This window comes from Dicentrarchus labrax, unplaced genomic scaffold, assembly GCF_905237075.1.
Source record: "Dicentrarchus labrax unplaced genomic scaffold, dlabrax2021, whole genome shotgun sequence".
In the NCBI taxonomy this organism is placed as follows: domain Eukaryota; kingdom Metazoa; phylum Chordata; class Actinopteri; family Moronidae; genus Dicentrarchus; species Dicentrarchus labrax.
In genome coordinates, this window is record NW_026136701.1 from 7,105,166 (window position 1) to 7,124,142 (window position 18,977).

At 42.8% G+C, this 18,977-nt stretch overlaps 1 protein-coding gene across 2 annotated transcripts; it reads left to right on the forward strand.

Moving 5' to 3' along the window:
• Positions 1-3,162: 3,162 nt before the first annotated feature.
• Positions 3,163-17,409, forward strand: col6a2 (collagen, type VI, alpha 2). Of its 2 annotated transcripts, XM_051399785.1 has the most exons (32): positions 3,164-3,366; positions 5,451-5,542; positions 5,716-5,816; positions 5,927-6,070; positions 7,273-7,635; positions 7,730-7,750; positions 7,851-7,916; positions 8,020-8,118; positions 8,239-8,265; positions 8,409-8,435; positions 8,532-8,576; positions 8,718-8,771; positions 8,862-8,924; positions 9,023-9,085; positions 9,212-9,265; positions 9,354-9,389; positions 9,477-9,539; positions 9,664-9,726; positions 9,849-9,911; positions 9,992-10,054; positions 10,145-10,195; positions 10,283-10,381; positions 10,470-10,532; positions 10,747-10,782; positions 10,872-10,917; positions 11,017-11,169; positions 11,545-11,639; positions 12,360-12,541; positions 12,641-12,819; positions 12,927-12,965; positions 15,233-15,567; positions 16,274-17,409. In XM_051399785.1, exons 2-32 carry the CDS (start codon positions 5,467-5,469, stop codon positions 16,538-16,540), a joined length of 3,036 nt encoding a protein of 1,011 aa, XP_051255745.1. In that variant the 5' UTR covers positions 3,164-3,366; positions 5,451-5,466; the 3' UTR covers positions 16,541-17,409. The 2 variants fall into 2 exon arrangements, with proteins under 2 accessions (XP_051255753.1, XP_051255745.1); XM_051399793.1 differs by lacking the exons at positions 15,233-15,567; positions 16,274-17,409 and adding an exon at positions 13,866-15,054 and having other exon boundaries at positions 3,163-3,366.
• The last annotated feature ends 1,568 nt before the right edge of the window (positions 17,410-18,977 follow it).

Consider the following 18,977-nt stretch of genomic DNA (forward strand, 5'->3'; position numbering starts at 1 on the left):
GAATACCTGTCTGAAAAATCCTCCCTCAGGGGTCAGATTTGTATCACTACAATCAAGTTTCTTGTTCTATCCTGCTCTTCATCACTGGATGTACAGAAAAGCCACAGTACATTGACACACAAATGTTAAATGGTCTTCTCTCTATGGCTCAATGAGAGACACATGTTTTATATTAAATCTTCACACTCAGACTGCAACAGAATTTCAGTTTCCAGATTTTTTTCCTGTGGTCCTGATTTTGAGCCACTGTTTTGATCTTTGCTGTGTGCATTCTTGTGTCTATATGTGCCTGTGCGCACGTACGTACACTGTTTGTGTTTGGACTGTTTGATACATCTCTTCCTGTGTCAAAGTCATTTTTGAAGATCCGGAGCCAAAACTGAACTTATCAGATTATTGCACAGAGTCCCTGTCTGCATGTGTTTTTATTTGTGTGCATGTGCATGGGTGTGCCCACTTGCATGGTGCAGAGATGTTATTTCTGTGTATGATTTGCAGCATGTGTGCATGTATATCTGTGTGATTTGTGATTTGTGTGTATGTTTTGGGGGGGGGACTGTTCCTCAGAAATTTGTCTTGGCTCCTCTGTAGTTTTTCTGAAACCCAATTTCCTCCTCCCTCCTGTTTTCTGAGACCATAGCGATTAGACCTCTCACTACCATCTTGCCCTCAGCACAACCTTTTTCCACCGAAATTCACTGGTAGTGACATAGGTTTTGCACATGGACCAAATCGTATGTGTGCATGAGGTGCGCGCAACCTTGTGCGCGTTCATGATACACTGAGGTAACGACTCACAGCTGCATGGTCTGTACAGAAAGCACATCTGGAGAGAAGGAGGAGAAAAGATTCCAAAAAGAAGGAAAAGGGGAGTAAATGTCAGCTTATCATAAGTTTAATGTAATATCCTGTTCATTTGTTCTTAAATATAGAATTTCAGATTCAGGAGCTGCACTGGAAAACATCTGGAAGAACTGTGTCACTCCCATACACACACACACACACACACACACACACACACACACACACGAGAGAGGAGAGAGAGAGAGAGAGAGAGAGAGAGAGAGAGAGATTACGACTTTCCTGTAAATAACCTTCAGAGTAGTCATTTGGTGTATCTGTGCATGCTGCAGATAGCATGAACATGTACATCTGCTCTTTGACTGTGTGGATCTGTGCGTTTGCATTTATATGCATGTGCTTTTGTTTGTTTCTCTTGTGGCCTTGTCTTTGTGCATGTTTGCATCTGAAGTTGATTAAGTCGATTTTTGTGGGTTTTCTGTGGAATAGTGAAAGAAAAGTTGCAGCAATGTTGGGAAAGTGGAGCTGTTTATGATTCTGGAACTGATTATGCAGAAATCCCCCCGGACTGAAACACTCTTTTGGTCCATGTGGAAGAAATAAAAAAAAATTAAACAGTGAGACAGTGTGTGTGTGTGTGTGTGTGTGTGTGTGTGTGTGTGTGTGTGTGTGTGTGTGTGTGTGTGTGTGTGTGTGTGTGTGAGAGAAAGAGGGAGACAGAGAGAGAGAGAAAGAGAGGCAGAGACTGGTTTAGTCTTATTCGGGAGGGAGGTCATTCCTATTCTATGAGTCACACGTTTAAGAAAGACCAGAACCCCCCTCCACATCTCTCCATCAAACGCATGTGCACACACACACACACACACACAGACACACACACACACACACACACACACACACACAGACACTGCTCCACTCCTCTCTTCCTCTCTTTTTAAGGAAAAACCCATCCCTGGCCAAGACTGAGAGAAGAGCTTCAGAGAGTAATAACTCTGGTCAGCAGCTGCCCTACTCCTCCTCCTCTCCTTTTCTTTCTCATCTGCACATGGTCGCCATGGCAAAATGCTGACAGCTGTCTCACCTCCACCCACTTCTACTGATCATAGCCCACTATACAGTCAGATAAAGTCAAATTAAAAGAGCAGGAGGGACTTAAATTGAAGAATGTGTATTATAATATTAATAATAAATATGTTACGTTCCTATATGTGCAAGAGCAGCAATGTTTAAAGACTGACCAGGTCAGATTCTGGTTCCCTGCTTCAGTGGGAGACTTTTACAAAAGGCTCCTTTGATGTGATTTTCTTAAAGGAAGAGATTCCAGTCTCTTGTCATTTCACATAGACACCTTCTATACTGACCCAAACAACTTCTTTATCACCCACACCAAGCTGATAGCCTATCATGTAACAGATGTAGCCTTGGATGTAAAAGCCTGTTCCTGACATCACCTCCTGGTCTGGATAACACATCAGTGGTAGTGTTAATGCACTGGCAGCTCTGCAGCCCACATCAGAAAATTCAGGCAAACTGGACACTGACATGCACAAGTGTTGCTGCAGCCAACCCATGATCAGCCACAATGAAATAAAAAAGAAATATGCTTTACAGAGTGTAAATGCAAGATTTTGTGCAGATGTGTACAAACATAATCATCTGAAAGGGAGACCTCCCACCATGACCACAAACACTTAAACCCAGACAAATAGGCAAAGGGCAGCTGCACCTACATGGGTATAAACAAGGTGAGTAGAGTCGTGGATAGTCAGTGTTTACACCCAGTATAAACTCCTCTCACTCGGCCTACTAATTGCAACCAGACCACCAGACACAAGTGAGGGGCCGTTTGTGTGTGTGTGTGTGTGTGTGTGTGTGTGTGTGTGTGTGTGTTTTTTTGTGTGTGTTTATGAGTATGGGGGGCTTATTGTAAGTCTGCTCTTTATCCTGTTCTATTTCATTCTTACTTACCACATGTATGAGATTAACTGTGAAAACCTCCTAAATGCTCTATCTCAGGGACATGAAAGCTCAGTGTGTCCCTAGGGTTGTGCCATGTGTTCTGCTGAGGGCCGTATCTGTAAAATTGTCACATCCCCTGATACTAAACGTGCATTAGAACTGTTTGTGAAGTTCAAGGCGTATTCGAGTGGGGGTCTACTAAACTCCAGCTGCGCTTCGGCATCGTCTTTTACTGGTGCATGGCAATAACACTGGCACAATAGGCCACGGGTACAAGCGCGCGCGCGCACACACACACACACACACACACACACAGGTTGCAGCGGAGCCATGGCGCCTCCAAGCGGACAGCAGTGCCCACTGCTGGGGTGCGCCGTGCGCGCACAGGAGGAGGGATCAGAGCTCGTTGTTGGGGCTGGACCGGGACAGGAGAGCGAACGGACGGCTCTTCTGCTGGAAGTAAACGCGCATCCAGGGCTTTATTTCCCATTTTCTTCCTCCCGCATCCCCCTTTTCTTTCTCGGCTTTCCCTCCTGCTGAGATGAGGCGATAATCAACAGAGGATCAGCTGTTTACAAAGTTTTGAAGTTGTTGGAAAGAGTTCGGGTAAGCAGCACTTTTACGCACTACATTGCGCCAATCTCTCTTTCCTTCTTGTATGTATCTGCCTTTATCGCTCTCTCTCTCTTTCTCTCTCTCTCTGTGTGTGTGTGTGTGTGTGTGTGTGTGTGTGTGTGTGTGTGTCTCTCTCTCTCTCTCTCTCTCTCTCTCTGTCTATCTGTCTGTTTGCATGTCTTTAAACGTACTCTCATCTACAGAAATAAGGGCTTTTTCTCAGCAAAACCAAACTACTGCGCGAACAAACTTTGAGTGCCCAAGAAAAAACCCAGAGAGAGCACGAGCTCTATCAGTCGTGCTGTTATCTCTGTATATTTTTGCGTGATATTCACCTGTGCAGTGATGAAAAGCTACAAGGACTCCCACTCACTCTACTGGCCTGGACAGTGGGAAAAGAGTGGGAACATCTGCAGGAGCGACTCCTCCGCTGCTCACAGCTGTCAGTCCGCCAGAGGGAGCCACAGCAAACAGTCTGTTGTATGGTGTGCATAAAATGTTTTAAAGAAGGTCTCACATGATGTGTCTGAAAATATAGTTTCCTTTAATGTAACTGGATTTTTTTTTTAGTGTAGCTGCTTTTCAGATGACAGATACATTCACTTAAAATTAGTTTATTATTAGTTTAAAACTATTTTTTAATAGTAAGGATAATTTCAAGGCACATTGTTTGACTGCTACGGTGACATATAATTATGGAAAATCTTGTTTTGTTATGGTGCCGATGTTTACAGAGTTAAAAACAGTATGCTGCAGTGGACACAAGTTAGCACGGTTGCTGGGTTGAGCTCTTGATGTAAAGTGACGGATAGACAGACTGACTGTGAGCTTTGTTGACATGTTGCTACCAGTGACAGAGTGTTTACTGGATGTGAGGGTAATCGCCATCCACACAGACAGCAGGGCCGGAATATTAATTTAGGTGGACACAGTCCCGGGCCCCAACCTTCAGGGGCCCTGAAGGCCTCATATCAAGTGTGTGTCAGTTGGTTGGTTTGTGGTAATTGGATTAATTGTGGATTTGTTTAGGAATATGCACACCTGAAAGGCAGCTCTGTTACATTGTGCCTATTGTTATGTAAATGTGCATTTAACCAAACAAAGGTCAATGTGCCAGCGCCCCCAAATGGGTTAATTCGCCCATGACAGCCACCAAACCCAGGTTGACTGCAAGGGAAGGGAAAACCTCTGGAGGGCGGCAGACTGAGGCCTTGTGAAATCTTGTGGTTTTAAACCAAAATGTGAGCCTTGCTATATTCAATCAGCAGCCTGCTCTCTCCTTCCAAATACAACCAGAATCTGTTCATCGTTTTTGTTCATTTTTGTCATCACCCAGAGTAATGTTTGTATAATTTCTCTTTGACTTGAAAGGTTGTGGTGTTCTATTTAGATAAGATAGTTTAGATAATTAGTTAAATTTTTTAATCTTAGACTCATAAATTTCATTTCGTCAAACTGTGAGTCCTTTGAAAACTCAGGCCTGTATAGATTGAGTGGATCTGATTGAACTTCCATTGGTCATGGCTGTATGTTAAGGCCTGTGTCCAGGTTTCTACATGAATAATCCATTGGCAGGCAAATGCCGGCCAATCAGTCCCTTCTGCTAGCTTCTGTTGTTTCCATATCCACCATTAAACACGATAAAGAATAGCCATTTTCAACTCATGTCATGTTTTCAAACCTATTACATAACCCCATGGCAGCCATTTTGTCCCCAGAGCAACAGGCTGTAGACTGTTCTTAATACAGTTCACTTAAATTAATACCAGGTGCATACCAGATGAAGAAAAATATTTAGCAAATTACTTTGGCAGTACATCAACTCTTCTTGAGAAACATTGTACATTATGGATGATAAGAAAATTCTATATTATTAGACTACAACACAGTAATAGTCACTGTAATATTAGTCTACAGTGCTGGTTATTTTAAAATAAGCACATCATCTCGTTGTTTCAGTGTTTTTCTGTATTTTACATTTTCCATGACCTCTATTTTCACTTTATTGACTTTGAAAGATACAGCGAGAAATAGATTGTTTGCTTAGTTGTGTGTCTTGTGCCTTTGTGTGTCAGACAGGAGAAGAGGAAGATGCTGGGGTTAGAGGTCATCGTTCTCTGTCTTCTTTTTGGAGCCCTGACTCACGGCCAGCTAACAGAGTGCAGCAGTGAGTGCCACGAACTGAACCCCTGTTGCTTCACAGCCACACTATCATGTCATGTTAATCTGTTAAAACAGTTTTAGGGATATAATATGGAAGACTTCATCTTGCTGATTTTAATGCATTGCAATTTTCCATGGAGGTTTTATATGTGTATTTTGTGTGTGTGATCCTTCCAGAGAAGAATGAATGTCCCATAGACGTATACTTCACCATAGACACATCTGAGACCATTGCTCTGCAGGAGCCACCCCCTGGATCACTGGTGGAGAGCATCAAGGTTCCTTGTTTATCTGCAATTTTATAAAAACCTCAACACAAAATAGTCCCCCATCATTTCCAAATGTATGTATGTATGTATGTATAATGTGTTGTTTCTTGTTGTTGTAGTTATTTGCAAAGCAGTTTGTACAGCGTTTAGAAGATGCTGAATTGAGAGGTGCTGTGCGGGTCACCTGGAACATCGGTGGACTGCACTTCTCCCAAGAACAGCGGGTGTTCAGCCGTATCGGATCCAAGAGTGATTTTCTGACAGTGAGTGGCGCACACACACACACACACACACACACACACACACACACACACACACACACACACACACACACACACACACACATTTATGATCACACACAATCAAGTTAAAGATTGAATAGTTTGTTCAGATTGCATTTGGGTGTTTATTGTAGCTATATTAAAGTTTATTATAACCAAGTGATAGATTAGAACTAGTTAATAACTTTGATATTGATCCTAGACATTATGTGTAAAATACTGGCTAAAGCTCTAAATGGAAGTAGTTGTTGGAACTATAGTATCTTGTTACATTTATGTCCTTCCTTCCTATGGATGGAGATTTCTGACCTGTGACCACACCCAAAATGTAGAAAACTATGGAGAGTTGATGGAGAGAAACTTGCCACTCTTGGTGAACATTGCTGCTCCACTGATTACTGATAACATTGATATTTTTTAACTTACCACACATTTTATTAACACCAATGACAACCAGGGCTATGTACAATTGCTTGAGGTGCTGGGGCAAAAATCTGCTGTGAGCCCTCACAACCTAGAAAAATAAAGAAGCTTTTCATGTTGTGTGTAGTACAGAGCAAAAACTGCTGATAACTGCAGTTGGATGGACGTACAGTTCCTTTGGCCTCAGGGTTTAAGATGTGTACTACGCAATATCAAGGTTCCTGATATGAGCCTATCTTTCAGCATTGTCAAATAAAGGTCTTTAAAGGTCCAGTGTGTGGGATTTAGTGGGATCTAGTGGTGTAGGGGGATTGCAACTCTGTCACTTCACCCTTGCCTTCACAGTAGTAAGGAGAAACTATGGTGGCCGTCTAGAGTCTGTTCTGGGCTACTATAGAAACATGGCAGTCCAACATGGTGGACTCCATGGAAGGCGACCCACAGCGTTTGTAGATATCATTCTAAGTTTAAAAAACGAAACAATTCCTATATTCAGGTTATACAGATTATATTCCATTTCTGCCAGGAGATCCTCCTGAGTGTCACACACTGGACCTTTAAAACTAGATTTAGACACAGTAGCTGAATATTATTAGGTAAACCCTATACCATTTTAGTTTATATCAATCAATAATCAAATTATCACTAACTGATTATCACCACCACCACCAGTAAACCTGGTACCTTCGGGGGTCTGTGAGGGTCTCGGTCCCTGTGCAGTTGCCTTCTTTTCCTCTTTTCACACTTGTCTCTGTTTCCAGGGTGTCGATGGAATCCGTTACCTGGGTAAGGGCACCTACATTGACTGCGCCCTCACCAACATGACCCAGGAAATGCTGCGCTCACCCTCAGACCCCAAGGCTCTCCGATTTGCTGTGGTCATCACCGACGGCCATGTGACTGGAAACCCATGCGGGGGCATCAAAGTGGCAGCAGAGAGGGCTCGTGATGAGGGCATCCGGATGTTTGTCGTGGCGGCATCGAAGAACCTTGAAGAGACAGGTTTGAGGGAGATTGCCAACTCTCCAGCAACGGTCTACAGGCGGGACTTCATGGCTGTGGATCTGAGCCAGGGCAGAGCCATCATACACACAGACACCATTGACCGCATCATCAAGACGATGGTAAAACACAAATACACCCACAGAGACACACAGATAAACAGGAAACACGACCAATGCCTCTTCTGCTCACACCTTGTTTCTCTTGTCTTCACAGAAACATTTGGCGTTTGTAGAGGTGAGAATAAACACAGAACAGCAATCAGAGACATCATGAAGATTAATGTTTCAGGCTGTATCATCACCGACTGTTTGTCTTCCTTTCCTGTATAACACAGTGTTACAGTGTGTCCTGTCTGGAGACACCAGGGCCTCCCGGTCCAAAAGGCCACAGAGGACAAAAAGTGAGCTTCACACAAACATGCACACACACACACTTACAGTGTACACTATTTGTACACTAGTCATCCTCACAAATATTTTCTCCTTATAACTTGCTGACTGCAGGGAGCTAAAGGAGACAACGGCGATCCAGGTCTCAAAGGAGGAAGAGGTCGCCCAGGAGACCCCGGTATCGAGGGTCCCATCGGTCAGCCCGGTACCAAAGTAAGACACCAACATCCGCCTCTCCATCGTTCACTCTTCACTACAGTTGGACAAATATGAACTGTTTTTGTGTTTATATTGTTATAAATTGTTTGTCATTTCCCTTTTTCCTCTCTATAGGGAGAACCAGGTTTTAAAGGCGAGAAGGTGAGGCATCCCTTCTTTTCTGTGGATCAACTTCATCAATTCATGAATTAAATTGTCAAATTTTAAATAAATGACTGGGTTTGTAGATGAATGATAATAATGATTGTACATAAAATAACTGCTGATCTTCTGTCTGCCAACAGGGAGAGATAGGTACTCAGGGGAAAAAGGTAGGACTTTTTTTTTTAACTAAATCTGTTAATTTTCATTCATTTAATAAAATTATCTGCCTTTCTCATCTAATTGTCTCTTCTCTTTGTCATCAGGGTGTGTCTGGCATCCCAGGACGCAATGGGACAGATGGACAGAAGGTAGGTGATGCATAAGCCTGAACATTGAGGACCAAGTTTTGCTGTACAACTTCAATAAAAAGGCAATGTAAAATCAAATGTGATTTTGGTCACAAGATTCTTTTGCAATGCATTTTTTTCCATTCTTCTTCTTCTTTCTAGGGTAAAATTGGACGGATCGGTGCTCCTGGCTGCAAAGGAGACCCAGGCGACAAAGTATGACATTCAACATGATTTAAAATTATGAGTACATCCGTATTTTGTTGTGTTATGGCCTATTTATGATATGTGTTTGATGCTTTGTAGGGTCCTGATGGTTACCCCGGAGATGTTGGTGAACGTGGTCTCGCTGGAACTGGCGGAGAAAAGGTATACAGTCTCGCCTTCACTTAAGACAAACGCCATCAGCCATCCATCCTGTGGTTAACTTTTGCCTGTGTGTGTGTGTGCTTGTGTCCTGTCTTCAGGGTGATCCCGGTCGCCCTGGAAGATCTGGTCCCTCTGGTCGGCCTGGAGAGCCTGGACCAAAGGTAAACAGTAAAACGGATAGCTGCTTTTTTTCTGGGGCAGATATTGGATCGGAGGTCAAATGCAAAGGTTAAATGCTTTGAGGAACGTTGAAGGTGAAAGGCTTAACTCTGGTGCTTCTTCCACAGGGAGAGAGAGGAAGTCCTGGATCACCTGGTATTCCTGGACAGAAAGGAAATCCAGTAAGACCCATCGCTACACACAGAAATACATTCAAACACACACTCATTTTATGTGCCATGCAGCTCACCGGTGTGTTGTTTTGTTTAGGGAATTCCAGGAAATCCGGGAGACAAAGGGGAGCCGGTAAGATTAATCAGCAATCTAACGTTTCCCTTCATGCTTCACCTGGATTTGCTTTTTGTAGGTTTTCTTATTGTTCTTGTGTTTCAGGGGAGAAGAGGAGACTATGGGCAAAAGGGTGCTCAAGGGCCGGATGGAGTTAAGGGAGATAAGGTATGACTTCATGTGCACAATCACACGTGTTAAACAAAATTCCAAACTTTTTGCCTTGGTTAAAATCATTGAGAAACCACTAATTCCACTACTAGGGGTCTCAGCACTGATTTTATGTTTTTAGGGTGAAATGGGGCCAGAGGGCTCGAGAGGACTTCCAGGTGAATCAGGAAACAAAGGAACAAAGGTGAGAAGAACCATATTATCTTAATAATCTGCATATGTCCATATTAACACCACAGACTTTTGAACTCTTTCTTTTTAAACCCCTTTGTTGCACCTGTCGTCAACTTTCTCTCCTCTGAACAGGGAGACAATGGCCTGCCAGGCCCCAGGGGACCACCGGGGTTAGCAGGAGACCCTGGGAGAAATGTAGGTTAAAGGTCACATGGAAAAATGCCTCAGAGATACATTACCTCATGCAGCTTACCCTGATACTGTTTGTATTATAGGGTACCAGAGGAGATCCTGGTGATGCTGGGCCAAGAGGAGAACCTGGACAGGTTGGACCAAAGGTATGTGTCACTGTGTAGGTGTTAGTGTGTTTGCTTTCAGTTATCTTGCTGCAGTTTGTTGTCTTGACTGTTTCTTTCATCTCTGTTCAGGGGGATCCTGGAAGACCTGGCTTTAGCTATCCCGGGCCAAGAGGACCATCGGTAACGTACACATGCGCACTGTCTTCTTACATTTGTAAGCCAGAGTGACACACTAGTTTGACAAAACTTCCCTCCGCTGTTGTACAGGGTGACAGAGGAGAGAATGGCAATCGTGGACCTCGTGGTAGCAGAGGAGACTGTGGTCAAAAGGGTGAGCCTGGAGATAAAGGAACTGTGGGAGAGGAAGTGAGTAACTCCTCAAAGTTGTATGTTTGCTGTCACTGGAGCAAAATACAGTGCAGGTACAAAATGCTAATGTTTCTGCTTGCAACAGGGTGAGTCAGGACATCAGGGAGAACCTGGCCTAAGAGGATCAAGAGGAGATCCCGGACGTGACGTAAGTACATAAGACATGCACTGTAAATTATTAAATCACACAAAAAGGTGCTTTTCTTGTCACTGACATAGTGCAGATTAAGCAAACACCCAGTGGAATCAAAGATGTTTTCACATGTTTACTTGTTTACCAATTAGCATTATTTGCTAGCAGTTCCAAACTGGACAAAAGCTGAGAGGGATGATGTGATATTATGTGTTCTCGTCCTCTACAGGGAGATTCTGGACCTGAGGGGGACCCCGGCCTCACTGTAAGAATATCTAACCCGTCTTTTATCTCTGGCACACCAAGAACACAGAGGATATGATGGATAATATGAGATAATGTTTCTTCCTGCAGGAATGTGATGTCATGAACTACATCAGGGAAACGTGTGGCTGCTGTGGTGAGTTTAGTGGTTTAGTTACCACTGTGTTGCATATTCATGATCTTAACACGCTCTGATAGGCTGTCAGATTCTCACAGTGTGTGTTTTTGTCTGCAGACTGTGAGAAACGCTGTGGACCCCTGGACATTGTGTTTGTGATCGACAGCTCAGAGTCAGTGGGTCTGACTAACTTCACCCTGGAGAAGAATTTTGTCATCAACACCATCAACAGACTTGGATCCCTTGCCAAAGACCCTAAGTCAGAAACAGGTAGACAAGTCCAGTGTGTAACATAATATTGTGTTTTTGTTAGATTAGAATGAGCCATTTTTACCTACAGAGGAAGCGGGTCCTCTTCTAAGGAGGCTGCCATGTTGAACCGCCATGTTTCTACAGTAGCCCAGAACAGACAAACCAAACATTGGCTTTAGAAGGTGCCTTTTGTGTTTTTCACGACTTTCCTTAGCCACTTTAGTTTCACCTACATGCTTCGAAGGCGATATTCACTTGGTTGCAATTTGCAAATTCACCACTAGACTAGACACCAACTCTCACACACTGGTCCTATAAAAGACTTAGGAATTAGACCATGCAACGTCAAAAAATCCCACAAGATGGCTGCCAACTTGGATGCTTGTGTTCCAGGAACAAGAGTGGGAGTTGTTCAGTACAGTCACAGTGGAACCTTCCAGGCCATCCTGCTCGACGACCCCAAGATTGATTCACTGTCTGCTTTCAAGGTCTGACACTCACAAACAAGCACAAACATGTACGCATACAGCTTTGAAGGGTATTTTTAGACTGTTTGTCTGTGTTGTACAGATGTTTCTTAATTAATCAATGATGTGCAGTCAGATCAAATGTGTTGCATGCATAAGGCAGATGGGAGTCACCCCAGTTACATATGTGCACATGTCCCTCTGACTATATTTCTGACATGCAGCAATACATATCATCTGGGATGCAATACATGGTAGACAAGCTTAAATAATAAGGCTGGCAATATATATATATTTTTTAAACAACGATGCAGCTTATTCTTCTGTGTCATAGTTTCTTTTGAGTCACCCCCACATATGCTTTTTAATTAAAACCATGTACTTGTAACAAGGCAGGGAAGTTACAAAGTATTGAGAGATGATTTAATACATTGTTGATTTTGGTATTTTCATTGGAATTGCTGACAATAAGAGAAGTACAGAATAACAAAAGACTTTTTACATAGATTTGTGTTTAAAGCCTTTTAGGGTATTTCAAATCTATATTTACTTCAGCGCAGTCAACAGCCATGAATGCAATATTTTTCCACTAAACCAGCCAAAATCTATAAAATGGCCGTAGTGAGACCTTTGTAAAAATGATGGAAGTGCCTTTCTGTGTGTCCACAGTACTGATCTTACTTCACGTACCACTGCACTGTGCATACACTTCCCTCACTTGCTGACTTCTCCACTATTCAGGATGCAGTCAAGCGATTGGAGTGGATTGCTGGAGGAACATGGACTCCATCCGCTCTGAAGTATGCCTACGACAATCTGATCAGGGACAGCCGTAGAGCCAAAGCCAACGTCACCGTGGTTGTCATCACTGACGGACGATTCGACCCCAGAGATGACGACTCGCTGCTCACCTACCTCTGCAGGTGGGGCTGTATTTTCAGATTTAGAATTTGCATTTGTAGAGAAGAAAGAGGTTTTGTCTTATCTCATTTGTAAATGTGTGTACTGGTGCATGTGAGCAGTGATCCCAGTGTTGATGTGAGTGCCATCGGTATCGGAGACATGTTCGACCAGATTGAGGAGAATGAGAGTCTGAAAAGCATCGCTTGCCAGAAGGATGGCAGGGTGCTGGGCATGAGGCGCTTTGCAGACCTAGTGGCTGAGGAGTTCATCGACAAGATTGAAACTGTGCTCTGCCCAGGTACACTCATCACAGAAACACACGTTATGTACTACATTCATCTAGTGGACTATGAGAAGCTGTGTTGGTCTTTTTTCTCTGACATTCTGTCTTTATCTTTGCTTTAGATCCTGTCATCATATGCCCTGATCTCCCTTGTAAATCAGGTAAGATTTTAAAACACTGTTTCACTTAGTGTTCTCTTTTTTTACATGCTTTTCAGCATTCAGGCCTGACTAACCAACATTATTAAGGCGTCAATATGCTCCAACGGAGATGTGTCAATTTTTATCTTTCCGAACAATCCTTTTTTCGTTTTATACTCATTTTTCATGTGTACACCCGAGTGCGATATGAATGCCTTTGAGGAGAGACTGTCCGACAGCGTCCACCATTATCCCCATTTGTATGATTGAACACACCCTGCACCTTTCTGTGACGGCAGGCTTTTTTCCCCTCCACAAGTGTGGCCTTTCCGGACAGGTATAAACACTTTGGCCTTTAGATGCGAGTACCAATTTTTTTGTTTGAAGCATACTGACGCCTTTAAGCTACGTTAAAGTGGAAATAGATAGCTTTTTGGTTATAGAATAATGACACCATCCGCATTTAGACTGGTTCCCTATAATAGAACGAGTACCAGGAAAAGGAGAACATGCTTCTTTCGTCTCTCTTATTTCCAAAGAGGCGTTCATCAATTCTTCACAGAGAGCTAGGCTCTCTCGAAAATGGAAAGCAATCGGTTGTCTGTGTGACAGTGGTACAAACAATAATACTAGTTGGAAACGCTGCAAAGTTGTCTGTTTCCACTTTACGAACTCGGCTCATTGTGGCTTGAATTGAGATCAATGTCTTTTCTTTTTTTTACACAGTTCATTTAAATTGGATATCACATATCATTTAACCTCCTTTCCTATGACACAATTAATTTATGATTCTGTAAAGCCAACACAAACTTTAGTGCAATTTAGTGCAACTCGGTATATCTACGGCATCTCTGTTGGCTGTATTGATGCGTCGTGTCTGTGGGACCCCGCCCACAATGTTATTCCGCCCACTTGTTTCAGGAGGGGGCATCACTGCGGGCCAAGCCCCTCCCCCCTGGAAGCCACTGGCCGAGGAAGGCAGCCCCTCATTGGTCCCCACCTCTTTGGAGGGTGTGGCCAGCCTGCTGAATGGCCTGAGCGAGCAGCAGTACGGGGTTGGCGTTGCAACCATGGCGTACACAGCCCAGAGAGCCAAACTCGCCCATGGAGAAGACAGGCAGCAGTGGACCCAGCTGTTCATCGACTCCTTCAAATATGTCTATGGAGACATTATGGGAGACCCAGAGAAAGCTTTAGGACTCTGCTAATGCTAATATGCTTCCCATGCTACCTCGCCATTATGGACGCCAATAACTAATAAGCTTACTGCTGGAATAGATTTTATTAAAACTGTGGGCATTTTTTTGGGTGCAATATACACCTGGGCTGATGCAAAAGAATCGCATGATATGAAGCTGGTCCTGTGCTAACATTTCAGAGCAACCTTATGTACAGTTATTGTAAATGATGGGCCAAAATTCAAAATGTGGATTCATGATGCTCCCTCTCCTCATAGAATATTCCTCAATTAATGTATAAAGTATGTCTGTTAGAAATACGATACATATCATTTCATCCACCTTAGTGGAGGAACGTTTTCCATTCATATGGAAAGCTGATGTCATCCGTTTGTTGGAGGCAGATTGGTCTGTAGAGCCATTCATGTTGCTCTTGTGTAGTGTACAGTGGCTCTTGGATGAATCCTCATTTCCACTGTGAATCACAAGCTCGCTGAATCACTCTGATGACATTTCTTTTGCTGTTTTGCACATATCCACGGTTACGGTCTTTATTGTGCTCTGTGAATTACTCAAGTTGGTGAAAAGGCCATGACATGTGGAAAATATCTGGTTTTAAACATGCCACAGTATACTGTATATGAGTCAGATGTTGGTGTATGTGGATGTTTGGTTTATTGACTTGGCACTGACGATGAAGGAACTATTGTATGTTATGCCCTTGGTTGGTGCATGTTTTTTTGCATGTGGCTTGGCTTGTAAAGTAGGATGACTAGAGGAAAATGACTACAGAGCGGCTTTAACCAGATGTTATCATGTTAGCTCTGTGACTGCAACTTGCTGATGTGAACTTTGTTGTTTTGTATAAAATGTATTCATGTTTTATATAATGTCGTCTCAAGAGAATAAAATTGTAGAGCAAACTAAAAAAAGTGCTTTCTTGACGAGGCCCCTACTGATCTGAGAACGTTGCAATTAGCATGTATGGAAGCATACCATGTTACTGTATATCTTTTGCTGGCTTTGACCTCTGAGCATCTGTGTTCCAGCTGTAGCTCGCTGAACAACATGTTTGATTTAAAACTTCATGTGTGTGTGTGTCTGTTCCAGAGCCTGCAGTGGCTAGCTGCGTTCAGCGGCCAGTGGATGTGGTGTTCCTATTGGATGGTTCTGAGAGGATGGGACTGGAGAACCACCGCAGGGCCAAAGAGTTCATCGAGAATGTGGCCCGCCGTCTCACCCTGGCCAACGGCGAGACAGATGAGAGGAATGCCCGTGTGGCTCTGCTGCAGTATGGCAGCCCTACAGAACAGAGAGTGGAGTTCCCGCTTACACATAATCTCACAGTGATCTCTGATTCACTGGCAGGAGTGACCTACATGGACTCCTCCTCTGCTCTGGGCAGCGCTATCATCCATGCTGTCAACAATGTGTTGATCGCACAGGTACAAACAAACACAAACACGTGTTGGATTTGTAGGCAGGTGACCTGTGAAGAACATTTTAGAAAATTTTTAGAAAATTTGCTTTCTTGAGCAAGATGAGAATGCCAATACCACTCTTATCTCATGTGAATGTGAAACTACAGCCAGCAGGCGATTAGCATTGCTTTTTCTGCATAAAGACTAAAGACTGGACTAGAATCTTGTTTGTTTAATATGTGTGTAAAAGTTATTGTTTTCCCCATTTGCAGTCTTCATGCTGCACTAATTGAAATGCCTGCAGGCTGAAGCTTCATATTTCTCGTACAGATATGAGAGTGGTGTCAATCTTCTTATCTAACTCTCGTTATTCCTAGAATGTCAAACTATTTCTTTATTTACAGAGGTGGAGCCATTAGCTCGTTGTAGCATAAAGCTTGGAAGCAGGGGAAAACAGCAAGCCTGGTTCTCAAAAATACACCTAATGACAATTAACACATTATATCTCATCTGTAGACAAACAGAAGTAACAGCAGCAATGTGTGGTTTACTAGCAGTATTGTCTAACTTACGGCCTTTATGCAAAGCTAAGCTGATTACCATCTTGGTCAAGCTCCAAATCAACACACAGATGTGAGCGTGGTATCAATCCTCTCATCTAACACTTAGATTAGACTTAACACACAAAATAATGTCATTATATTAACACTGCATGTTGTGTTTTTACAAGGGAAAACGTGCCGGTCGTCGCCACGCCGAGCTGGCCTTTGTGTTCATCACTGATGGCATCACAGCCACCGAGCAGCTGGATGAGGGTGTGACTTCCATGAGGCGAGCAGAAGGTGTTCCCACGGTGATCGCCATGGGAACAGACACAGATGAGGAGGTGCTGCAGAAGGTGTCGCTAGGGGACATGTCGGCCATCTTTAGAGGAGATGATTACACCATGCTGAACAAACCCTCATTCTTTGAGCGCTTTGTCCGCTGGATTTGCTAGTGAGGAACTGTAACGCTCTACACCATAGAATTAGAAACCACAGAATGAAAGAAGGGCCAGCTCCTTCAGCGTACACGTAAACACACATACAGAGGCACCAACGAACCTCTGCCAACATTATCATTACTGGACATAAGGCACTGAGACGCTACATATCCAGTTTATATGGGTGAAGATTAATTTACAGAAGCCAGAACAATCCACGTAGGACCAGCTGAGACACACACACACACACACACACACACACACTTAAGCATGCAGTATTATATGTAACTTGGTTGTTCTATTCATTCTGAATCTATGGTCAGAACTTCCAACCAAAGACACTCATAAATATCCCAGAGGAGAGGTGTATGTTTATTGAATGTGTATGAAACAAATTGTAGGCTTTATTTTTTGTTTTATTTTGTACTGATGTGCAGAAAAGTTCTCTCTCTCTCTCCCTCCCTCTCTCTCTCTCTCTCTCTCTCTCTCTCTCTCTCAGTCACAAAGTCAGTATTTACATTAAAGGTGCTAAACTAGAAATAAAGGACAAAGCCATCTGACTGATTCTAAAAAAAACTTTTTTTTACATCATGTTATGCTGTAATTACTGTAGTTTGTTCAGGGGATTAAAACATAAAAATATCTTCTCCAGGGACAAGATATTACACCCCACACTCAGCCACACAAGAGTCACACACACTCACTCACTCACACACACTCACACACACACACACACACACACACACACACACACACACACACACACACACACACACACACACACACACACACACACACACACATGCTGTAGTTAATTACACAAACATAAAAGAAACAAATCTGTAAACATGAAGTCCAAATAAAGCCTAATGTGGTGACCCCAACACTGTCTTTTGTGTGTCCAAGATATATAAATGTGTGGTGTGTTCATATGTTTTGACCCATGTGCCATTGGTCATTAAATCACTGTAACCTTAGCAGCAATGAAGTGGCTCTCAAATGATTGTAGTAAATAACAAAAGAACAAACATACAAAACAGTGCACAAAATGGTGTTTATGCATCTGACTCCCTCTGCTGTACAAACACAAAGCAGCAAATTCAACAGTGTATTCTGTTAGCCTCATAGCATAATTGCCTAAGTCATTTTTTGGCCAAATTGTGATATCTGCCTAACTTTACTCTCCTACCACTGCTGCATCATCCTGCCTTTCTGCCCATGTCCTTTGCCAATCACAACACTTATTAGAATCCAAAAACACTATCTGCGTTAGTCATCTCTTTGACTTAGGCAGTTTTGATGATACAACAAAAATGGCAGAAAGCACGAGAAAGAGGGCTCGGCTGTCCACAAGTGAAGCATTAGCTCTTCTCTTTGATACGTTTTCATCTGGTAAGAGTTCATATTTCTTCAATTTTCTAGACACTAAATGTAATTTGGGTCAATCAAAGGGATTATGAACTGTGTATTTAAACTTTAAACCACATTTTTTGCTACAAGGTATGATGAAGTAGCTAGCTAACACTAGCAAAATATTACCTAATTTCTGGTCAGAACAAATCTTTACACTTAAGAAACATCACCATAAAAAGACATTTAGGCAATTTTAGACATTTTTAAGCAAATATTCGAGTGAAGTCATTTTTCAAGCATTTGCGCTTTTTATTTTAAGTGCAAATAGATTTGTTTTAGAAATGAGACATTTTGACTAGGCATAAGAAGTATTTGGTCAGTTTTAGATTTTTTGCAGTGAACCTATGAATTTAACATGGTTTACTGTGTTAAAATACTCAACAGCACTTAATTTTTGTTTTTTGCTTTACTGTCAGGAAATGAACCCATTAATTTAGAGGATTTAGATGAGAGTAGACCTGAGAAAGAAGGAAATGACGTAGACATGGGGCAACGGATTGAAGAGGAAACAGCCAGTAAAGCCTCCAGAGCTGAATCAGATCCTGATTCATCATCAGCAAGTGAACCAGATGACACTGTCTTGGATAAGGACTATAGACCTGAGGAAGATGACTGCCCAGATAATGGTAGTGATACAGACACAGCTCAACACAGTGAAGGAGAAACAGGAGCTGCACTTGAAACTTCTGCTGTTCATAGGCGCCCTACACCACATATGTGGAAGCGAGAGGTGATAAAAGAGAAGCATCTTAAGGGGGAGAGTTACAAGAATAAAATGGGACAGGAGAGACCACCAAAGACCATGGGCCCACCCTGCACAGCACAGCACTGCTTAAGGTCGAAGAAACGAAGTTGTGAACTACTGACTGAAGAGGAGAGAACAGATATCTTCAACAATTTCTGGTCCATGCCCTCCTGGGAGACACACAAGCTGTATATCCAGACTTTAGTCGAAAATGTGCCTATAAAACAGAAGAAAGGTGGTGTTGCATCAAGGAGAACAACGTCCCTATCATACCACCTGCAACTGGCAGATAGA

What these genes read in the sequence shown, in the direction of transcription:
- col6a2 (XM_051399785.1), top strand. Translation starts at nt 5,467, where the DNA reads ATGCTGGGGTTAGAGGTCATCGTTCTCTGTCTTCTTTTTGGAGCCCTG. An exon ending in AAGGCCACAGAGGACAAAAA is followed by an intron (nt 7,917 to 8,019) that starts GTGAGCTTCACA and finishes TGCTGACTGCAG; the next exon opens with GGAGCTAAAGGAGACAACGG. An exon ending in CAGGTTTTAAAGGCGAGAAG is followed by an intron (nt 8,266 to 8,408) that starts GTGAGGCATCCC and finishes GTCTGCCAACAG; the next exon opens with GGAGAGATAGGTACTCAGGG.